Raw genomic sequence first — 19,843 nt, 5'->3', positions numbered from 1 at the left:
TAAGATGACTGCTATGCCAAACAGCCAGGGTGCACCTTGGCATACACTGGACAGGGCTGTGGTGGCCTCCTTGGGTGCGCAAACCACTTACTAAATCACTGCTCATTTGAGGAGTTGGGCAAAGGACAGAGTGTGTCCTAGCAGACACTCCTCCGGTCAAAGCAGCTGAGGTTTACACTGGAACATGCAAGGCAGAGAGAGATGTACAAACCAGGCACAGAAACCATCCCTGGCTGGGAAAGTCTGGAAGTAAGCTTCTTTTTGAAACATTTCACTGGTGTGAAATCAATAAGCCAACCTGCTAAGCACATAGAACTTCATCACCTCACATCCTTGCTCCCTGAGAGTGCACACAGAAGCCACACACCAAGAAAGTCCAGGCCCTTCTGGAACACGCTCTCCTTTTATTAAACTGTTTTTCACTCTTTAAAAGCCAACAGATCACTCAGGGGTCCTTTAAAGAACAAAGAATTCTTGTTACGAGGCTTCCATAAAGTAACTGCGTTTGTTCCACAAAGGGCTTCACAGACCAGTAAGTGCTGCGGTTCTCAACTTGGACTGTTTATCAGACTCTGCAGATGCCTGTCCCACCTCAGAAAAGCTGGGAGGTGGGGCGTGGGATTTCCACAGTGATAAAGGATTTTAAAAACCTAGCTAGTGAGAGGCAAGCTGGAATGGAGTCTTTGAGCTGACAGGCTTGACTGATAGGCTTAAATTCCAGCTCTACCACTTCCAAATGAGATGACCTTGGGCAAGGCAACTTTTCTGAGTCTCAGACTCCTTATCTATAAGTAGCACTTAGAGCAGAGGGTGCTTGTAAGGATTTAAAACAGCATGTAAAGTGCCTGTTAGTCTGCCTGTCACACGGCACACACTAAATAGCAACAGCCGCTGCTGGTGCTGAAGACAATGGACGATGAAGATGTGCATAAACACCCCTTCAACAATTCCCAAAGCAGAGCCAGAGAGCTTAGCTGCCAAGCCAGGAAAGGACCAGGAAGAGTCATGTGCCTTTCCAAGTCCCCAGGGATGATGTCTCAGAATTTCCGTTGTCAGGAATTCTCCAGAGAGGTTAGTAAGACCTCTAAGGAGGCGGTGGCCACTTAATAGGGTGAGAAAAACAGAAAACTCAGCAAAGGGTTTCTGGTCTCATCAGACCTCCTTGTTCCTTTATAGATGCAGAAGTGTTAAGGCCTGATTATTTCATCAGTTGTTATAATGCCTTTACCCTTATCCCTGAGAAGATGCTAGCTTTGTCCTTCAAGGAGCAGAAGAAAGCTTTGCTTGGTGTTTAATGCATTTGTCGTTGTATAGTCGCTAAGTCTGACTCTTTGCAACCCCCCATGGAGCCTGCCAGGCTCTTCTGTCCTTCACTGTCTCTCAGAGTTTGTTCACACTCATGTCCATAAAGAAGAGCAAAGTCACTAATATTTAAGGGCCTGGAGATACTCTTGGAGAGGGCTTTAGACTAGGAAGCAAGTATAATTGAAATGTAGATGATGTGTGAATGTAGCAAAAGGTAGTCCAAGGATTTGGATGAAGGAAAAGCGAGGCTCTTGAAGAAGTGCTACAAACTGGCACATCGGGGACCTTCTAGTACAGGAAATAAGCCAGGCCAACTCAAGACAAGGCATGGAGTAAGTCACTAAAGGACAGATTAACTGAACTGCCCTAAAATTTGAAGAAAGGAAAAAACCCAGTTATCTCATACTTCTCCGCTCATAGAAGTGAATACATTAACAAAGGAGCAACTTTCCATGTTAGACATCAAATAAGGCTGACTTAATTAGAAAGAGAGACAGCCTGCCTGACAGCTCTTTTTCCCCCCCTAACAGCTAAGAACAAGATTTCAGAAATAACCTTTACGTGCAGGAAATGCAAATGGCTCTGTATTATTATTGCTCAGGCGGATGGAGAGAAAATCCCCCAAGGCCCTCACAAGCCTCATGTTCTGTTAACACATTCATATGAAAGCTGAGATCACCCTTTTCTCATCATTGTGTCGGATGCCTGGTAGAAGGATTTCGTGGTTACTTTCTGTTCTTTTCTGCTGTGCTTTTAGAGAAACCCTTGGGGCAAAAAGCTTATGCAGTTTCTTCTATAATTTATACAGCTCTGTCCACATGTGCCAGGCTGTTCATTTTATTCACGGTGTGACAGCAGAAGAGGCCTCATCAAAAGAAAAGCTAGAGAAGAGGAAGTTACAAGAAGTCAAGGCCTCTGAAAGTTTAGCAGAAGTGTGAATGAGTCACATATTCTAGTCAGTTTTTAACTTTTTTAGCAGCAGCAAAATATTAGACAATCTAGAATGTTTGCTCTAAATGATAAGAAATGAATTCTTCCCAAGGACCCTGGGGACAGGAGGAAAGGGAGCGAGAGAGAAAGTACCATGGAAGTTGTCAGCTGCTTGAATGGAGTAAACTCAGAGTTGAACCTGACAGATACAGAAGTATGCCCACAGAGGCAAAGACTGCTCTGCTGTGGGAAACCTCCAACTTTTATCCACATGGATAGGATTCAAGCTATTAAGACTCAAATGCTGATGATGTGCTTTCTGCTGTGTATCTTTGCTGGATCCCTCAAGCAGCGCAAGACTCTGACATCGCAGAGATATCCATGTGACTGGAATGTGCATTTTAGACATTGAGAACACCTTTTTAGCAATCACTAAATCAAAAATCCACCTACCAAGGATCTCCCAAGGACATCTCAGCATTATTACTATTACGCCTTTTCATTAAACCACCTATTTCATGAATTTTTTTTTTATTATTTATATGAGTAAAAGAATATTTTGGTACCCTATAAGACCAAGAACCCAAGAAAGCCCTCAGTTTAAAAAAAAAAAAACAGGGGAGGGGGAAGAGAACAGTGAAGGGACAGTTTCATTGTACTATTTCTAAATGGTATTAGCATTTAGAATAGTGTTGCCCTATCCAAGTTCCACATGATTGATAAGACCAGTTGCAAGTTAAAGCTGAACAGAAGCCAGATTTATGATTACATTTCCTCCAATAACATTAAACTCACTTATATTTTAGTATGTGCTGATTTTACATAAAACATACTGAAAAATAATCATTTTGCCAAGTATCACTCCTGCCTCCCCTTTCTCCCCCAACGCTGAACATTTGGAATGGACTTTGGAGAGATAATGATATTTGGTAGTTCTTACTTAAGTGAATTTATTATGCAACTTCATGCTTTGTACTAAACTTGCATTTTAAACTGAGTCAGAGAACAGAAAGGATACCTACAGCAGCCATGGAATTGAGCTGATCAATGTAGAACTCAGGCCAACTTGTTGCTCCCTTGTTTTCTTCCTGGTCCTAAAGAGACAGGGGGAAAAAAAAAAGTGATATACCACCAGATATACACAATGGTCACAAAAACATCTGACTTCCAGAGCCTCCAGACAATGGCCCACACAAACCATTAGAAGACATGGAGATGTAAGATATCTGTCTTTTAATGTTGGCTTTAGATCACCAGACTGTCCCTTTGACCAAGGTGGTACTCCTGATCCGATCTCCACAGATAGTGCTGAAGTCAGAATTAGGTGTGACAAAGGTACGTTTTCTGAACCAGGGAGCAAGGGGAGATGAAATGAGAACATAGCCACACGCAGTTAAGATGATGCTGTTTTCCTTCAGGGGAGCAGGAACGTTGGGAAGGGGACTATGTTTATTGCAAGGACAAAGGACCTCTAGGTTCTGTGTGGCGCTAAAGACACTACTGCCAGATTACATGTCTGGATGAAACTCACAAAAGAGGGGAAGTTGTCTTTAAAAATGACCGTGGGATTTGGCCAGTTGTTAACTAGACTTTTGTAGTTGGTTTATTCAGGCTCCAGTAGACAGTAAATATTTTGAAGAAGGGTCTCATTTGATGTGACCAAAACTAGGTACTGCTTCAGATGAGGAGGTAAAATAAAGCCCAACATCGGATGGAAAGCAACAAAATGAACACACATTTGTCCCAGGTCCAGCCCTTATGCCATGACAGCTTGTGAGTTTGAGAAAATGTAATGGAAGAAAACATCTGAGCTGAAGAGAACTGAAACCCAAGGAATTCAGGAACCGATTCCTAAATCGTTGCATCTTACAAACCAGGGTGACTTGAAGTCAGTACCAGAGTCCCTAGGGCTTCTGTGGATGGAAGATCTTTGTCAACCTGAGCCCACACCTTCCCTCCAAATCAGGTGACTATAGCTTCTGTCCCTTCAGAGCCTCAAGTCCACTTGAAGATGGCCTTGTGGTGACAGATTTCCATGCAAACCTGTATGAGTTTAAGTCATTTGTGTGACAAAACAAACCTGAAGGGGAAAATTCCAGCTCTTCTCTAGCCTCACATTCAGAGAGCACCTTAGTACACCTGATACCTCTTGTGTCCATGGAGAAGTGCTGTTCTAGGCACACAGAGCTGTACCGGACAATGAAGTAGCTACTACTGCTTACTGTGTCTGGATCCCCATCCTTGGAATAATGGCTTCAAGGTAGGGCTATTAATTTCAGTCCTATACTTTACTTAAAAGAAAAGAAACAAACTTTCTCTAAACAAATCTTTGTAGGCAGGTCTACTCTGGTGAGATAAAAGAAACAATTTCAAAACTCTTCTTTAGGTAGTCACAAGAAAGGGGTAAAGTAACTGTTGCTCACAGTGCCTTAAAGGCTGGTAGTAACTGATATCCAAACTCGGGGAGTTGCATGAATTTCATCTGGAGATTGAACAAGCCAGATGACGGGGACAAAGGCTATAGCAGAGGCTTTGAAGTTGGACTGGATTTCACTTTCATGGCTTTTAAAAGCTAAGGAAATTTGATGAGTTTTTAGAACAGCCCCTGATTATTATTTAACATGTTAATAAAATAGCTACAATGGGAGTATAAATGCTGAACTCTTCTCTCCTCTTAAAATCATGTATTAAAGTTAGCAAAACCCTACTGCTACCAAGGTATTCAGCAAGCCAAAACCCACAGTGATATTCAATGGTATTTGAACCTATAAAATGAAATAAAAGGCGCCAGATCTTTCTATTGCCTAAAACTAGGGCAAATTTCCAAAACTACAACAAAATCACGTCCCACGTCTGGGGCCCCATGACAGACTGTTGTAGGTTTAACATTCATGGTTACAGAAGAGAGATCATTTTAGAAGCTTAAGATTAATACACAGAGAAAACTCTCTATACTTTGAAAATGCTTTTAAAATAATGTAAATGGATTAAGAGCAGATCTAGATTCTGCAGTCAAAATTAGGGGAAGAAGGCTTCATTTTATTTTACATGCCTCAGTGCTGAGAAAATCAAATGAGCTAATGTATGTGAAAGCTTCTCGTAAAAATACAAAGTGTTATCACTATATCCCCAGCAGGGTGATCCTCAGAGTCCTTCATTTTAGCAATGCATCTTCAGTTTCCCCTGTGTAATTTCCTGGTGCTCTACAGACGTGTGTGTGCTACAGTAGCCAAGACAAACTCATACCTGTGAACCAAATCTCCCCCTCCTTTGTGTGGCTGCTGGAATCTCCAGTGATACAGAGACACTGGCCAGAAGGAGCTGAATTTAATTTTTCTCCGAGGTCTCCTAAAGAGCACTGGATGTGAAGACTTGCCAAGGGGGGGACTTTCCCCTAAGAAGTCCATGAAAGGGATCACTGATGGAAAGGTAACTTGTATAATATTCCTGGAAGGAAATTGAGTCTTATGCATTACCAACCTCTAACACATATTATTCTTTGAGCCATCTGTTTTGGTTCTATATACTTGTTCTAGAGAAACAAGTGGAAAAATACACAAGCCTGTACAAACTGTATCACTGTATTTGTAACAGAAGCAGCAGCAATATCCTAACACATACAGAGCTTCTTCCCATGCATCAAACACTGTGCTAAGCACTGCGATCTTCATTTAATCTACCCCATGAGGTAGCTGTCATCACACTCATTTTGCTGAAGAGAAAACAGAGGCAAAGGGAGTACAGATGAGTTGCTAAAGGTCTTCCTGCTGGAAATTCAGAGGCAGTGAGAAGAATCGTGACAACCTCTTTTCCTAAAATGAGACTTCAGATTAATCGCAAGCAATACACATTGAGTGCAAAGCTGCTCTTCCACTCTTCACCACTTCACTGTAAGAGACTCAGATATGATTAGTGGATGAAAATGAGTTCACCTTTCCCTAAACCTTAGTGCTACTTTTTGCTACATTCAACATTTCTGATATTATTCTAAGGTCTGATGTTTTAACTGGGCTACCTCCGAACCTTCTCTCCAGGCTTTCTGTGGGAACTCTTTTGCTCCTCTGTCAACACCTCATCTGTCTTTATATCTGTGCATGCAGACAACACTAAGAAGCTTTTCCCTAACCTGTTATCCTGTCTGTTATACACTGCATGTTATAGTCTGTCTTCATGGAGACTTTTCAAGAGCTGCTGAAGATGAGCCCATGGCACTGACCACCTGTAGACACTGAAATTATAAACAAACCATCCCTAAATGATATACATGTAACCCTACTTTTGGCTACCTACTTCACTGATTCCATTAGAAGTTTTCTAATGGAAAATAAGTAAAAATATTGCCTTCATTCTATTATTTAAAAACACTGCTTTCCCCCTCTCTTTTAAAACAGATAGTAGGTAACTCTTAAAGACACTTAGAGAAGATTGCCCTATGTGAATACAAGTTGTAGCAATCACATTAAATGCTCTTTTTATTCCACATACAGAATGGATAATTCATATTAATATCCAGTTTTGTTTCCTCTTGAAAACATAATAAGCATTTAAGTTATATGTCTATCTTTAGAAGGTCTATTAGATAATCTATCAGATATTGAATTGGTATAAACATTTTATGTTCTTAAATTGTACACTGATAATTGGTTTCTGAGATTATCTGCAAATATCACTTATATTCAGAGAGATGGTATGGTGGAAAAATGACCAGATAGGCTGGCCATGCAAAGATGAGATTCAAGAACTTACTTGTTGGTTTATTCAATTAGCACCTACCGCTAAGTTTGAAGACCTTCGAGTCTTATTTTTCTTCTGTTCAAATTAAGAGGTGAGACTAGACTTTTCAAAGCACCTACAAGCTCTAAGATTCTACATGACTCTAATAGTGAGATGTTATGTGAAACATCATTTGTTACTATTAATATATTTAGAGTGCTCAATTTCTAAAGTCAATAATTTAAAAAATTATGTTGTTCAGTGACTCAGTTAACCTTTAACTTGCAACAGCTACTTCCTTTCTAAGGTAATTTGAGGGGGAAAATCTCAACATTAATTATTTTATTATCTCTCTAATCCAACGCATCCTATTTCCTTAGTAGCTTGATAGGCATCAATAAGAGTGTATTCATGGACAAAATTTCCTGCTGAATGGACAGTCTGCCTTTGCTTTCAACCTGCACTGAATGCAGCTTTAACCTCTTTTCTTGGTTTTCCACTTTGCTCCGACAATCTCAGTTTCTAAACAAACAAACTCTTCGCTAGGAAAGGGGAACTTGTACAGTGCAAAGGACCTTCAAGAACATTGGATTTTTTCTTTTTTCTTCTTTTTCTAAATAAATCAGGCTCTAATTAACCAACCCATTTAAAAAGTAAAGAAATACATAGTCTATTTCTAACCTCACTTCATTTCCAACCGGCACATTTTTCACTCCATATCGCTGGTCAGTGGCTACTAAAAATTAAAAAAAATTTCAAGAGATCCTCCCATCCTCTTTAAATGCTCAACACTGCATTTGCTTTTTGCAGTATCATTTTACCCGTAAGAATAAAATCTGCATTATTTATTTGATGACACGTCTGTCTCTCACTTCACTATCATCTCTTTCTCAATCCAAGCTGATTGTACTCTACTTCTACAAGCATCTATGAGCATCAACAGACAGGCATTTGAATCCTCAAACACTACTACCTTAAATGACTTTTGGCAGGAAAGGTAAGTAATTTCTCTGTGTGACTCAGCTTTAGTTTCCTTTTCTGTAAAACTGGTGCCTACCTCATAGGGTCATTTTAAGGATTTAATAAGTTAATGAAAAAGTAAAAATGAAAGTCGCTCTTTGCCACCACAAGGACTGTACAGTTCATGGAATTCTCCAGGCCAGAATACTGGAGTGGGCAGCTGTTCTCCAGGAAGCTCTTCTCCAGGACATCATCTTCCCTAGGGGATCTTCCCAACCCAGGGATTGAACCCCAGTCCCCCACATTGCAGATGGATTCTTTACCAGCTGAGACACCAGGGAAGCCCAAGAATACTGGAGTGGGTAGCCTATCCCTTCTCCAGGGGATCTTCCCAACCCAAGAATTGAACAGGGGTCTCCTGCATTGCAAGCAGGTTCTTTAGCAGCTAAGCTACCAGGGAAGAGCTCTGGGAACCAGACACACAGAAATGTTAGCTAGGATGATAATGATACTGTTTCAGGATCTCTAGCTATGGCAATTCTAAGTCCCTGTTACTAGAGCTACAAAAATTTTTAGCAGTTTGAACACAAACTTTGACAGTAATTGTTCATATTTAAAACACACATAGTCTTTGACTCTGTAAGTCTATCAGGAATTTAGCCTATGATTACACTTGCACAGATACATATTACAAAGATTTGTTTCACTGCAGAACTATTTGAATTAGCAAATAAAGTTAACAAGTATACGAAAGGGGAGTGGTTGAATAAACTACTTTGTAGCAGTAGCAAAGAATGAAGTAGAGTTGACCAAGTAGTGACTTCCCTGATGGTCCAGCAGTTAAAACTTCACTTTCCAATGCATGAGGGTGTGGGTTCAATCCCTGGTCAGAGAGCTAAGATCCCACACACCTTGTGGACAAAAATATAAAACAAAAACATAAAATATAAACAATATTGTAACAAATTCCATAAAGACTTTAAAAATGAGTCCCCATCAAAAAAAAAAAACAAAAAACAAGTATATTATGGAGGGAAAAGTGATTCAAAATATGATCTCCAATCTATAGAAAAAATATATATACTACACACAAACATTTCTGGAAACAGACAAAATATAACAACAGCTACCCCTGGCTAGCAGGGTAGTAGAAAAAGTCTCTTATTTATAAACTTCTGTACAATTCATATTTTCATTTTACTAAGAACAAGGGCTATTTTCTCAATTAAAATAGGAGTTTGAAAGTATCAGTTTGAAAGTTCTGTTAGGACAAGAGCTCTGCTTTTTCTAATGTTCTGTATTACATGAACTATATCCAGTCAAGACTGTGCAACATTTGGGGTGTGTCTGTTCTCCATCACCAGGGCACCCTTCTGCTCCCTACAGAAAATTATTTTATAACATTTCTCTAATTATTTCTTCTTACTGGATTCTCTATTTCTATTAACCCTAATATCAGCTACAGACAAAGAAACTGTGTGATCTGGGATAAGGTTTGCATACCTGAAGCACGCTAACACATTCTAAAATTTCCACACTTATTATGTTGCAATTTCTTGGTAGCATCAGAAGTTTTTAGTAATTTAAGTGGGTCTCAAAGTGCAATTTAAGTATTAAGTCTTAATGTAAAGAATACTTCTTTTGAAATTACCACAGGACAAATTTTTAATAGGATCAAGTAACAATATGTAAGAACTGGTATTGTTTTTTCTCTAAGATGCTCTTAGAAGGCCCAAAACAGGCTGTGCAAAGGTCAATCAATTGTAAAGGACACACTCTGTGGTTGTTCCCTAGACCACAAATCACAGACTGGAGCAACATGCTCGTGGCCAACTAAAGCCATTAATCTCCATTCAGTTACAAACCCATGAGGTTCTTGGATAATACTTGGTAGGAAAGAAAGACACTCACCATTTAGATTGGCTAAAAATCTTCTAGTGATACACAATAGTACCATCAACTGAAAAACAGTAGGCTATATTAAGGGTTAACTAAATGAATCTCAATAGCAGAAAGGTACTGCGTCATATGATGCAAAGTAAACTTCATTCTGACAATGTTCATTACAGGACAAAGGCAAGTACATACTAATAAAACCTGTTCCACTTTTAAAGAAAATGCTATTAGAAAACATGTTCACTATGATCGTACAGGTTCAAGAAATTCTATCCCTTGTTAAGGATCAGAATAGTTACCTGTTGCATTGAATTGTGATTCCTATTCTGGATTTAATGCGCTCAGCCCCATAGACTAATCAATACAACAGCTGTTAAATAAATTCACTCTATACCTAGAATTTTTATAGAAATCTAGGCAGAAAGGGACAGACAGGTCAAAATTTTATTCTTTAGGTGTGTCTCCATGGTGTGTGGCATCTATTAAACTCAAATGAATGATAGGAAACAGATACCAACATGGGTGAGAGGAAGAGCAGGTAGGATGGAAGAGGGGGAAATATTTTGTGGACAGCCTTGCTAATAACTTCTGCTATCTGGATGAAACACAAGCTGGAATCAAGATTGTCGGGAGAAATATCAATAACCTCAGATATGCAGATGACAGCACCCTGATGGCAGAAAACGAAGAGGAACTAAAGAGACTCTCGATGAAGGTGAAACAGGAGAGTGAAAAAGCTGGCTTAAAACTCAACATTCAAAAAACTAAGATCATGGCATCCTGTCCTATCTCTTCATGGCAAATAGATGGGGAAACAATGACAGACTTTATTTTCTTGGGCTCCAAAATCACTGCAGATGGTGACTGCAGCCATGAAATTAAAAGACGCTTGCTCCTTGGAAGAAAAGCTATGACAAATCTAGACAGCATATTAAAAAGCAGGGACACTACCTTGCTGATAAAGGTCCATCTAGTCAAAGCTATGTTTTTTCCAGTAGTCATGTACAGATGTGAGAGCTGGACCATACAGAAGGCTAAGTGCCAAATAATCGATCCTTTTGAGCTGTGGTGTTGGAGAAAACTCTTGAGAGTCCCTTGAACTGCAAGATCAAACCAGTCAATCCTAAAGGAAATCAGTCTTGAATATTCATTGTAGGGACTGATACTGAGGCTGAAGCTCCAATACTTTGGCCATCTGATACAAAGAGCCAACTCACTGGAAAAGACCCTGATGCTGGGAAAGTTTGAAGGCAGGAAGAAAAGGGACAGAGGATGAGATGGTTGAATGGCATCACCGACTCAATGGATGAGTTTGAGCAAGCTCTGGGAGATGGTGAAGGACAGAAAAGCTTGGTGTACTGCAGTCCATAGGGTTGCAAAGATTCGGACACAATTGAGTGACTGAACAACAACAATCTTTCCCTTCTAGCTCAACAGTACTAGTATAATTAAGTTAAGTTAAGTCGCTTGCTCAGTCATGTCTGACTCTTTGCGACCCCATGGACTGTAGCCCACCAGGCCCCTGCATCCATGGGATTCTCCAGGCAAGAATACTGGAGTGGGTTGCCGTTTCCTTCTCCAGGGACTAGTATAATTAGTATCTTCTTAAAAGATGGCCATGATGAAGTATGGAACAGCCAGCCTTTTCTGTAAGGGGCCAGATCATACACAGTTTAGGCTTTTTAGACCATACAGTCTGTTGCAACTACTCGATTCAACTCTGCCTTTGTACTTGCAAAAGCAGCGATGGTGGTAGTGGTTTGGTCACTAAGTCATGTCCAACTCTTTGTGACCCCATGGACTGTAGCCTGCCAGGCTCCTCTGTCCATGGGATTTCCCAGGCAAGAATACTGGATTGGGTTGCCATTTCCCTCTCCAGGGAATCTTCCTGACACAGGGATTGAACTCATGTCTCCTGCTTGGCAGGCATCCCAGGTGGCTCAGTGGTAAAGAAAGCAGCTATAGATAACACTTAAAGAGAGTGGGCCCTGCCATGTCTCAGTAACACTTCATTTACAAAAACAAGCTATTGGCCAGATCTGACCCATGGTCCACAGTTTTCCAACCTCTGTGCTAGGTTAAGCTCGACTCTCAAGAGGGTGGGAGTACATCAAAATCCTCAAAATTCTTACTTGATCACCAACCGTTTGCCATGCTTTCTTCTCTCCTTGAAGCCACTCTATGTCCAGTAAACCCCAGTTTAAGTTCAGATGAGCACATAAACTGTGTGGGATTTGCCCAGTAATGTGCACTTTTGCAAGAGATGAAACAGACCCTGAAAAGTCTACCTTCTTAGCAAGCTTGCTGCTTCCTGAAATCTCATTTTTTAAAAATAGCACAGAATCATTGGGTCTTTTAAATCCTGATATTTGCCTCCAACTCCTCCCCTCTTGCTCTTCTTTCATCAGGAAAAGAAAATCCAGTAGGTCCACAAACTTGCATTCCTGAGACAGTTGCTTTACTCAGTCCTTCCAACCCTCACCTCTGACCCCTAGCAGTGGGCTGAAACTATATCCTACGTCTGAAGTTTGCCAAACTCAGGCAGCTGGTTTCAAAAAGTAATTCCCATGTTGTCACAGTTCAAGAGAGTCATGTGGTTCCTGGGACTGCCAACCCTGGTTACATTTTTTGCCCATGGCCACAATTACACATCAAATGTAACTGCTGCCAAAATCCGGTTGGGCCCACACAAGAACGATTACAGAACAGCAGCTTCTTCATCCGCCAGGAAATCCAACACCTCCTCCTGAGCCTCAGAATGTCAGTCATTTTCTAGAAAGACTGGAGGGTGACTAGCCATAGCAGGAGCTTTCATATTTCGCATTTAGAATCACAGGAGAAGAGCAAACATTCTTCTTCACTTCTCCTCATGCTATAAAACATCTGCATGTTTGTAAGGCAAGCCATCACGTAATTATATCGCTATGTCTTTGACCCTGGAGACACTCTAGTTTGAGTTTCTCCTCACAGGGATTCCTTTCAGAAGGTCACCGGCAGGTGATCGATCATGTGTTCTCTGAGAGTAGGCTTCAAGGGCCCAGAGTTGTTTGGAACCAGCATTCTCACTGACTGTCAGAAAATTCACCTCATTCTGAACTGGCAGATGTCTCCTTGTAACTCCAAGAACTTGTTGGCCTTAGTTTTGCCCTTGGGAACTATACGGACTAAGTCTAATTTCTCCTATGAGCAATAACCCAGCAAATATTTAACTGATTCGAAAAAAAGCTATTATGTCCTCCCAGAGTCATCTCCTAACCAGGCCAAAAGTTCTCCAGTGACTGAACAGCAAACGTTTATCTTCCTCAATTCATTAAAAAAAAAAAAAAATCTCAAAATTTCCATACGCTCATCACACTCTCATATCTGCTACTTGGAAAAATAACTCCGATATAAGCCATCTGAATTCCTATGGAAGGAATGTGCTTGCCAGTGATGCTCAACTCTACACAGTCTCTACTGAGAGGGCTTCTGAGATAGATATCTGGGCAGAATGAATGTCTCTGCAAGAGGAAAGAGAACAAGTTCTTGCTTTCCTGATGGACCACAACAAGTGACCTTTTTGACTTAGAATAAAAGATACATGAAACAAAGGTAAACATGGACAGTGTGTATTTTATCAAGCACACATACTTTAACAAAGTTTGCCATAAACCCAATAGTAAAATCAGTTTTCTTCTCATAAGATTGAGAACATGTCATCTCTAAAATGTAACTTGACAGAAATGAAGTAGGACCCAGGCTCACTGATTATACATACGCTCCTTTCCTGTACATCCACCTCTTCAAACATCACAGGAACTTCTTCCATGTATGAAGCCTGACACCTCTTCTGACCTCCTGAGTTCTGCTTCTTCCCTTGCTCTAGTGGATGCAGGTATAAAGTTCAGTAAAACTGATAAGACAAGGCATGTTTTCCCAGACAGGGCTAGACACTATCATATCATGTACTCATTTAAAATATGATTAAAGATCTCAAATTACTTAAAGTAAGGTAGCCCCCTATCAATTCTAAGTTTAAAATTCTGCATTGACAAAGGATGATTTTTTTAAAGTAAAATGGCATGATTTTGGCATGACTCAAGTCAAAGATTTTGTTGAACTCATGAGTAAATGAGAGAGAAACAGTAAGATGTTACAACAGCTTCAAAAGAAAATTTGTTAGCAAAGATATATAGACATTAATTTACAAATAGATGCAAAACTAGACAATAGGGCAATAAGCAACTGCATTAGACACAAGACATTTCAATGGACAAGAACATTTGACTGTGATCAGTTTTTTTTTTTTATTAAAAACAATCTGCAGATTTGTTAAATAGCTCAAAAATAGTGAAAAGTAGAGATTACTCTGAAGAGTGCTATAGATAGAACATTCAGTATTTTTTTTTCTGGCATTTCAATGAAACCACAATTTAGCAAAATAAAAGATGACTAGTACTTCCTGGTTGAAGAGCACACAGTCTACAAAGGTGTAATGTAGAAACCAAGCTGTATGACTAACACCTTGCACCAGACTCATCACATCTAAATTACACAAATGCTTGTGTGTGCATGCCCAGTCACACCCTATGGACTGTAACCTGCCAGGCTCCTCTGTCCATGGGATTCTCCAGGCAAGAATACTCGAGTGGGTTGCCATTTCCTTCTCCAGGGGATCTTCCTGACCCAGGGACTGAACCTGCATCCCTTACATCTCCTGGATTGGCAGGGAAGTTCTTTACCACTCGTGCTACCTGGGAAGTCCAAAGTTTTTGCTGAAGAACATCTACCCCATCCTTACCACTTCACTTCAGTTCTGCCTGCTTCCACTGCCTTGCCTAGTCTGTGTGGTATGGTTTCTATTTATGAATCTCTGAGACTGATTTGAAACCACTGAGACTATTCTACTTTACCCCTCCCCCATTACCTCATTATATCCACAGATGCACCTGGTTCTCTATCCTCCCCAGAAATTTGCTGGTGAAATAGCAGGGACACTTCTTTTGTATACACACACACACACACACACACACACACACACACACACACACACACTTAATCATTTGGCTGCACTGGTCTTAGCAGCGCATGGCATCTTCAGTTGCAGCATGTGCAATCTAGTCCTCTGACTAGGGATTGAACCAGGGACCTGGTCACTGGGAGCACAGAGTCTTGGCCACTGGACCACCAGTGAAGTCCCCTGGAATACATCTAGGAAATTTCTTTCACTCCTCACCAAAAACAAGTGGTCAACTCAGTGAGTTTAGACCCACTCCCCAACTCCACAACTCCCACCCCCAGCCAGAAAGAAAACGACACTTGACCGCTATTAAAAAAAAAAAAAAAAAAATCAGGTTTGTGCTACTTCTCAGCCAGCTATCACTTTTATTCTCTCCAAAATTAAGAGTGCCGCTTTAAAGACATCTAGTCTCTCTGTGGGAACAGCAGCAATGAAACAAAGAGTAACAGTGTGACTTCAACAGTAAGGAGACCAGCTGCATTTCTTAAACAGCTCAGGGGCCCAATCTGTTCCAACACCCTCTTCTTTCCTGAAAAAGTCTTGGCTGACCTTACAGAACTGAAATCTTACAAGTCACATGCTGCAGGATCCTTAGGGAAAATGCATTTCATGTGCTAATATAGCTGAGAAAATAGCCACAATCTTCACCTAGAACTAAAAGCTGAGACTTTACAGCCCATTTCCCAAACTACGAGATATTTATTTCATTTATTTTAACAAGTCACTTTTTTGGCAAAGTGCTTCATGGCATGGAAAATGACTGGAGCCTAAACATCTCAATCAGTGTAAATCCAACATCTGAAGCCAATTTTAGATGACAATTTCCCTTCATTTTCATGGCATAGAAAAAGAAAAAGGCTCCGATTATTATTTTCAGAAATGACACCAGCCCACATTTCCCTGCTGTCTATGACACAAAGGTGTGCAATGACTTAAAACAAATTACTTCTGTGTAGCTTGTTAAGAGCGGAGTCTTTGACCCACATTTCATCTGGGAGTGCTATAGACCCAAGTACGATTTAGTCCAGCTGGTTGGTAAATTAACATGTTTGGACACACACCACTAAGCCCTCATGCAGTGTGGAAATCCAATCAGTGGTGTCAGTGGCCTTTGTTGCCTCACATCTTGCTACCAGATTTGCTACCAGACCAGCCTTTCAGAAAGCTGTAAAGCAGGTTTTGATGTTCTGTAACCTGCTCTTGGGAAAACAATCAAAGTGTGTTTATGATTTGTAGTATAACACTTAACACGAGACCATAAAGAGAGGACTTTGGAAAATAGTAATTAAACTATGAAGAGAATTGGGGGAAACAGTGAGCCCATAAAGGCATGTTCCATTCAGCGAAGCATTCTCAGGATGCCTGTGAGAAATGCTACGGCAGGGTTAACTGTCTCCTGGAAGGAGAGTCATAACTGTATTTCTGGATTTAAGTCATCACTGACTCTTTAATTCAGAATACAACTGTATTAATAACAGCAATTTTGGCAAAGAAAGAGAAAAGCATCCATTGGAAGATGTCACTGTCTCAGAAATGTCTAAATGTGAGGATGTAGGCAAACAGAGCTTAGAAACTGAGGAAACATAAACCGCCTTTCCTTACATAGGGACAGATGAAAGGATGGCATCCTAAGACTGCTCCAGTCAATGTTGATCCACAGTACACTGAAGAATAACAAGAGAGTTTAAGACACTAACTTAAAGTTGGTATTCTTCAGTAGACTTTCTACTGCAACCCGTTTCTTGTTCCACACATTACTCAGTTTCTGGAGTGTAAGAATCTGGAGAACCTCACACAGAAGTTATTAGCGGCACATTCTTACACTGGGAGCTCAAAGCTTATTCCTACTTCTCAAGGGGAAGAAGCTCTGAAATGCACCAACCATAACATGGATTTAATAACATTAGGTGAGCTAGAGCTATTAGTGAAAAGAATGAAATCTATAAGAAACTCAAGTAAAGGGCTTTTTTCCCTTCTTTGATCTCTCATCCAAAGTTCATACTTTCTTCTACTGATGTCTTTCCTAATCCTGTCTCCTGGAGCTGGTGAAGTCAGGCTGACTTGGGGTGGTGTTTTATGAAAGTAAGTGTCATAGGACCTAGAGAATCTGAAGAGAACCAGGGAGAGACCCAAGGGACAGAAGCATGGTAGGTGACACTTATGTACAACCATAATCTAGGCACAATAGGAACCTTCAAGAGCAAGGAGGGTATATAACTAGTACACGTGCTACATTCTCCTATCATGTGTGATGGCAGACAATGCTAATCAATTACCACACTATTTGTATTGAGGTTATTTATAACCTCCAAATGCTTCTCAAAGCCCTATGGGCTTCAATCCCTCGTTGTTTATACAGTTGGTAATTAAGATAAATCTTTTTGCCATCTCTGCTTGGAGTTATTCACAGTGAACTCCATTAACCAAGGAAGGAAGCCACAGTCCAAAGAAAAACTGACACAGAGGAGGTATGTTGGTCTGGACTGTCTCATGAGCTACATGTCCCTGGGCTGGTGATAACCAGAACAGGAGGCTAGTTCTGGATTCTCATGTGTAAGATATAGTGATACTCCTTTCCAGAGATGCAGTGATTGCTGAGAACACTCGTTCAGTGTGCAATTCTATACTTGCAGACTGCAGAATTTTGGAAATGCAATGGACCAATACCTATGTGCTTCAACACAGAGGCAAGGGGCTCAAAGGGTCTCACATAGTTGCATTTAGAACCCTGGTTCCATAATGGTACTGTTGACAAGTATTCTATGACAAAGAGTGAGAGCTCCAAGACTGTCATGTATTCCAAACTCTGCAATCAACACATGATGGAATTTGTCCTGCAGCTGAGCTGTCAAAAGGAATCTGCTTAACAATTAAGATTTGGAAGCCAAAGATAGCTGCTCTCTGGTAGCTGAGAACAACTGCTCTCCCAAGATCTCCATTCAAACCCACAGCTCCAAGTCTCTTCCAGAGACTGGAGCAGAAGCAAGAGTGTTCTTCCCACAGCACAGCACAGATGCAGGCATGAGGGACAAGAACAGAGTGAAAGCTGTGGGGCTTGCTTCTTTAGCCCCCATTCCAGAGGGGAAAATAGAGCTCCACAGGACACACAACCCCCACACCCCCCATGACTCCATGTTAATTGGTTTGTCCAGCCAAGATACCTTACTTTGTCTCAGCTATATGTTGCCTATTCATTTTCACTGTTGTTTGAAAGGCGGTAAGTGAGTGCAAAACACAGGGTCATTCTCTCCCTCTGTCCACCACCCTGGTGTTCTCTAATTAGAGGGGAAGCAAGGCCTTGGATGAAGGGTGTTCCTCACTGAAGAAATACAAGTACGAGGAAGCACAAAAGAGAGATGCTATCCACAGAGCAGATACATATTCACCATTTTCACAAGGCTGCAAAGAACAAAGCAGAGTGAAGAATCATAGATTGAAGAACCAGCAATCTCCAAACCTGTGAACTGACTTACTTGTACGTGGAAACCACCTCCGACTGTAGGCAGGGAGGACAGACAAACATAGAGTTACCCATCTCACTTTCTCAGTATCTGAAGGAATTGTGGAGTACAAGAAAGGGGAGAGGCTTTCATAATTTGTATGGAGAGATGTCCCAGAAAAGGGTGCTTTGGTTAGAAGAAAAGAGAGAGACCAGTTGTGTGCTTTTCCAGCCACTGAGCCTGTTTGTGCAGACATGCTGGTTTTGCACCTGCACTTCAGTCACCCTCTAGGGAATTGGCAGAGGCCTCAGAGGAACTTCCTGTGCTTGATGATGGCATATATCAGTCAAGAGCTGGCTAAAGATGGAAACACAGCTTCCCCGGGTATGGACCTGAGGGTGCAGAGAGGTCTAGAGGAGAGGAAGAGTGAGCCACACACAGAGCGGTTTCCTTTGTAGTCAAACCAAATAAACAGAATGCTGAGGGAATTGTCCATTTTTAGGTACTTGTAACATTTTGTACTTTGGTCCAGCTTTATGGATATTTGAATGGAATGCTTTCATTCTCTAAACTTTGGGTTTTTCTTTTTTAAATGAAATGTTTACTTTCTACTCCAGGAATTTGTACTTTAATTTGATTTGCTAAGCTATACGAGAGAAAACTGAAGAACTTTAATGACAGTATCTTGTACCCAAAACATTCAAACTTATGTAAAGTGATTGATCAGGGCATACAAACACTAGTTCCACCCCCTCCAACAATACCAAGCCCTTGGATGGTTGACGACCAATTTACTTCAGGTAGAAACTATTACAAGCACTTTGGAGAGCAATTAAAGGTGAAAATGTTCAAACCAGGCAACGCAGTAATTACATGTCTAGGTGCCTACCCTAGAGAAATTTTTGAACATATACATAAGGATGTTTGTTGCAATTTTCTTTTTAAATAATGAAAACTTGGAAACAGCTATTATTCAAAGAGGGATAAAAATAATTAAGCTGCGCCATGTTCATATAATGAAACATTATATGGCAGTTAAAATGAAGACATACCATATATTGTCAATGGATACATACATTCAGAGAAAGAAATATATATGGGCAAGGGAAAACATATCACCTTCAGAATAGAGGTCACCTTTGGGTTTCAACAATGTTTATCACATTTTATTTCTTAAAAATCCACAGTATTAAAAAAGTTAGCATTTATTAAATGCAGGTGCTTATTATATTTTATATGTTTTTGCATATAAAAACATTTCACACACACACAAGAATAATCAACCAGGATAAACTAGTTTATCACACGACTGAGGAGAAAGTTATTAGAAGTTTGCTAGTTTTCATTTTTTAGAAATGTTAGAGAACATCAATATATTGGAAGCCAGAAAGTCCACCCTGGTAATTAAGTTTAAGACTTCTAACAGGAGGGAGGTGGGAGGGGGGGGTTCATGTTTGGGAATGCATATACACCCGTGCTGGATTCATGTCAATGTATGGCAAAACCAATACAGTATTGTAAAGTAAAATAAAGTAAAAATAAAAATTTTAAAAAAGAAAAAAAAAAAAGACTTCTAACAATAACAGCCACTGTGGAAAAC

The 19,843-nt window shown here is 40.4% G+C and overlaps 1 protein-coding gene across 5 annotated transcripts in view; it reads right to left on the bottom strand.

Annotated features, from left to right (window-relative positions):
• DAAM1 (dishevelled associated activator of morphogenesis 1) overlaps positions 1-19,843 on the bottom strand; it is a 183,972-nt gene that overhangs the window by 53,997 nt on the left and 110,132 nt on the right. For all 5 annotated transcript variants that reach the window (XM_012181749.5, XM_012181748.5, XM_042252575.1 and 2 more), the window contains one exon: positions 3,258-3,329. In XM_012181749.5, coding sequence (XP_012037139.3) covers positions 3,258-3,329 — 72 coding nt within the window. The remainder of the gene's footprint in view (positions 1-3,257; positions 3,330-19,843) is intronic.

Source organism: Ovis aries, chromosome 7, assembly GCF_016772045.2.
Source record: "Ovis aries strain OAR_USU_Benz2616 breed Rambouillet chromosome 7, ARS-UI_Ramb_v3.0, whole genome shotgun sequence".
NCBI lineage: Eukaryota > Metazoa > Chordata > Mammalia > Artiodactyla > Bovidae > Ovis > Ovis aries.
This window is presented reverse-complemented; position numbering and strand designations above follow the sequence as displayed.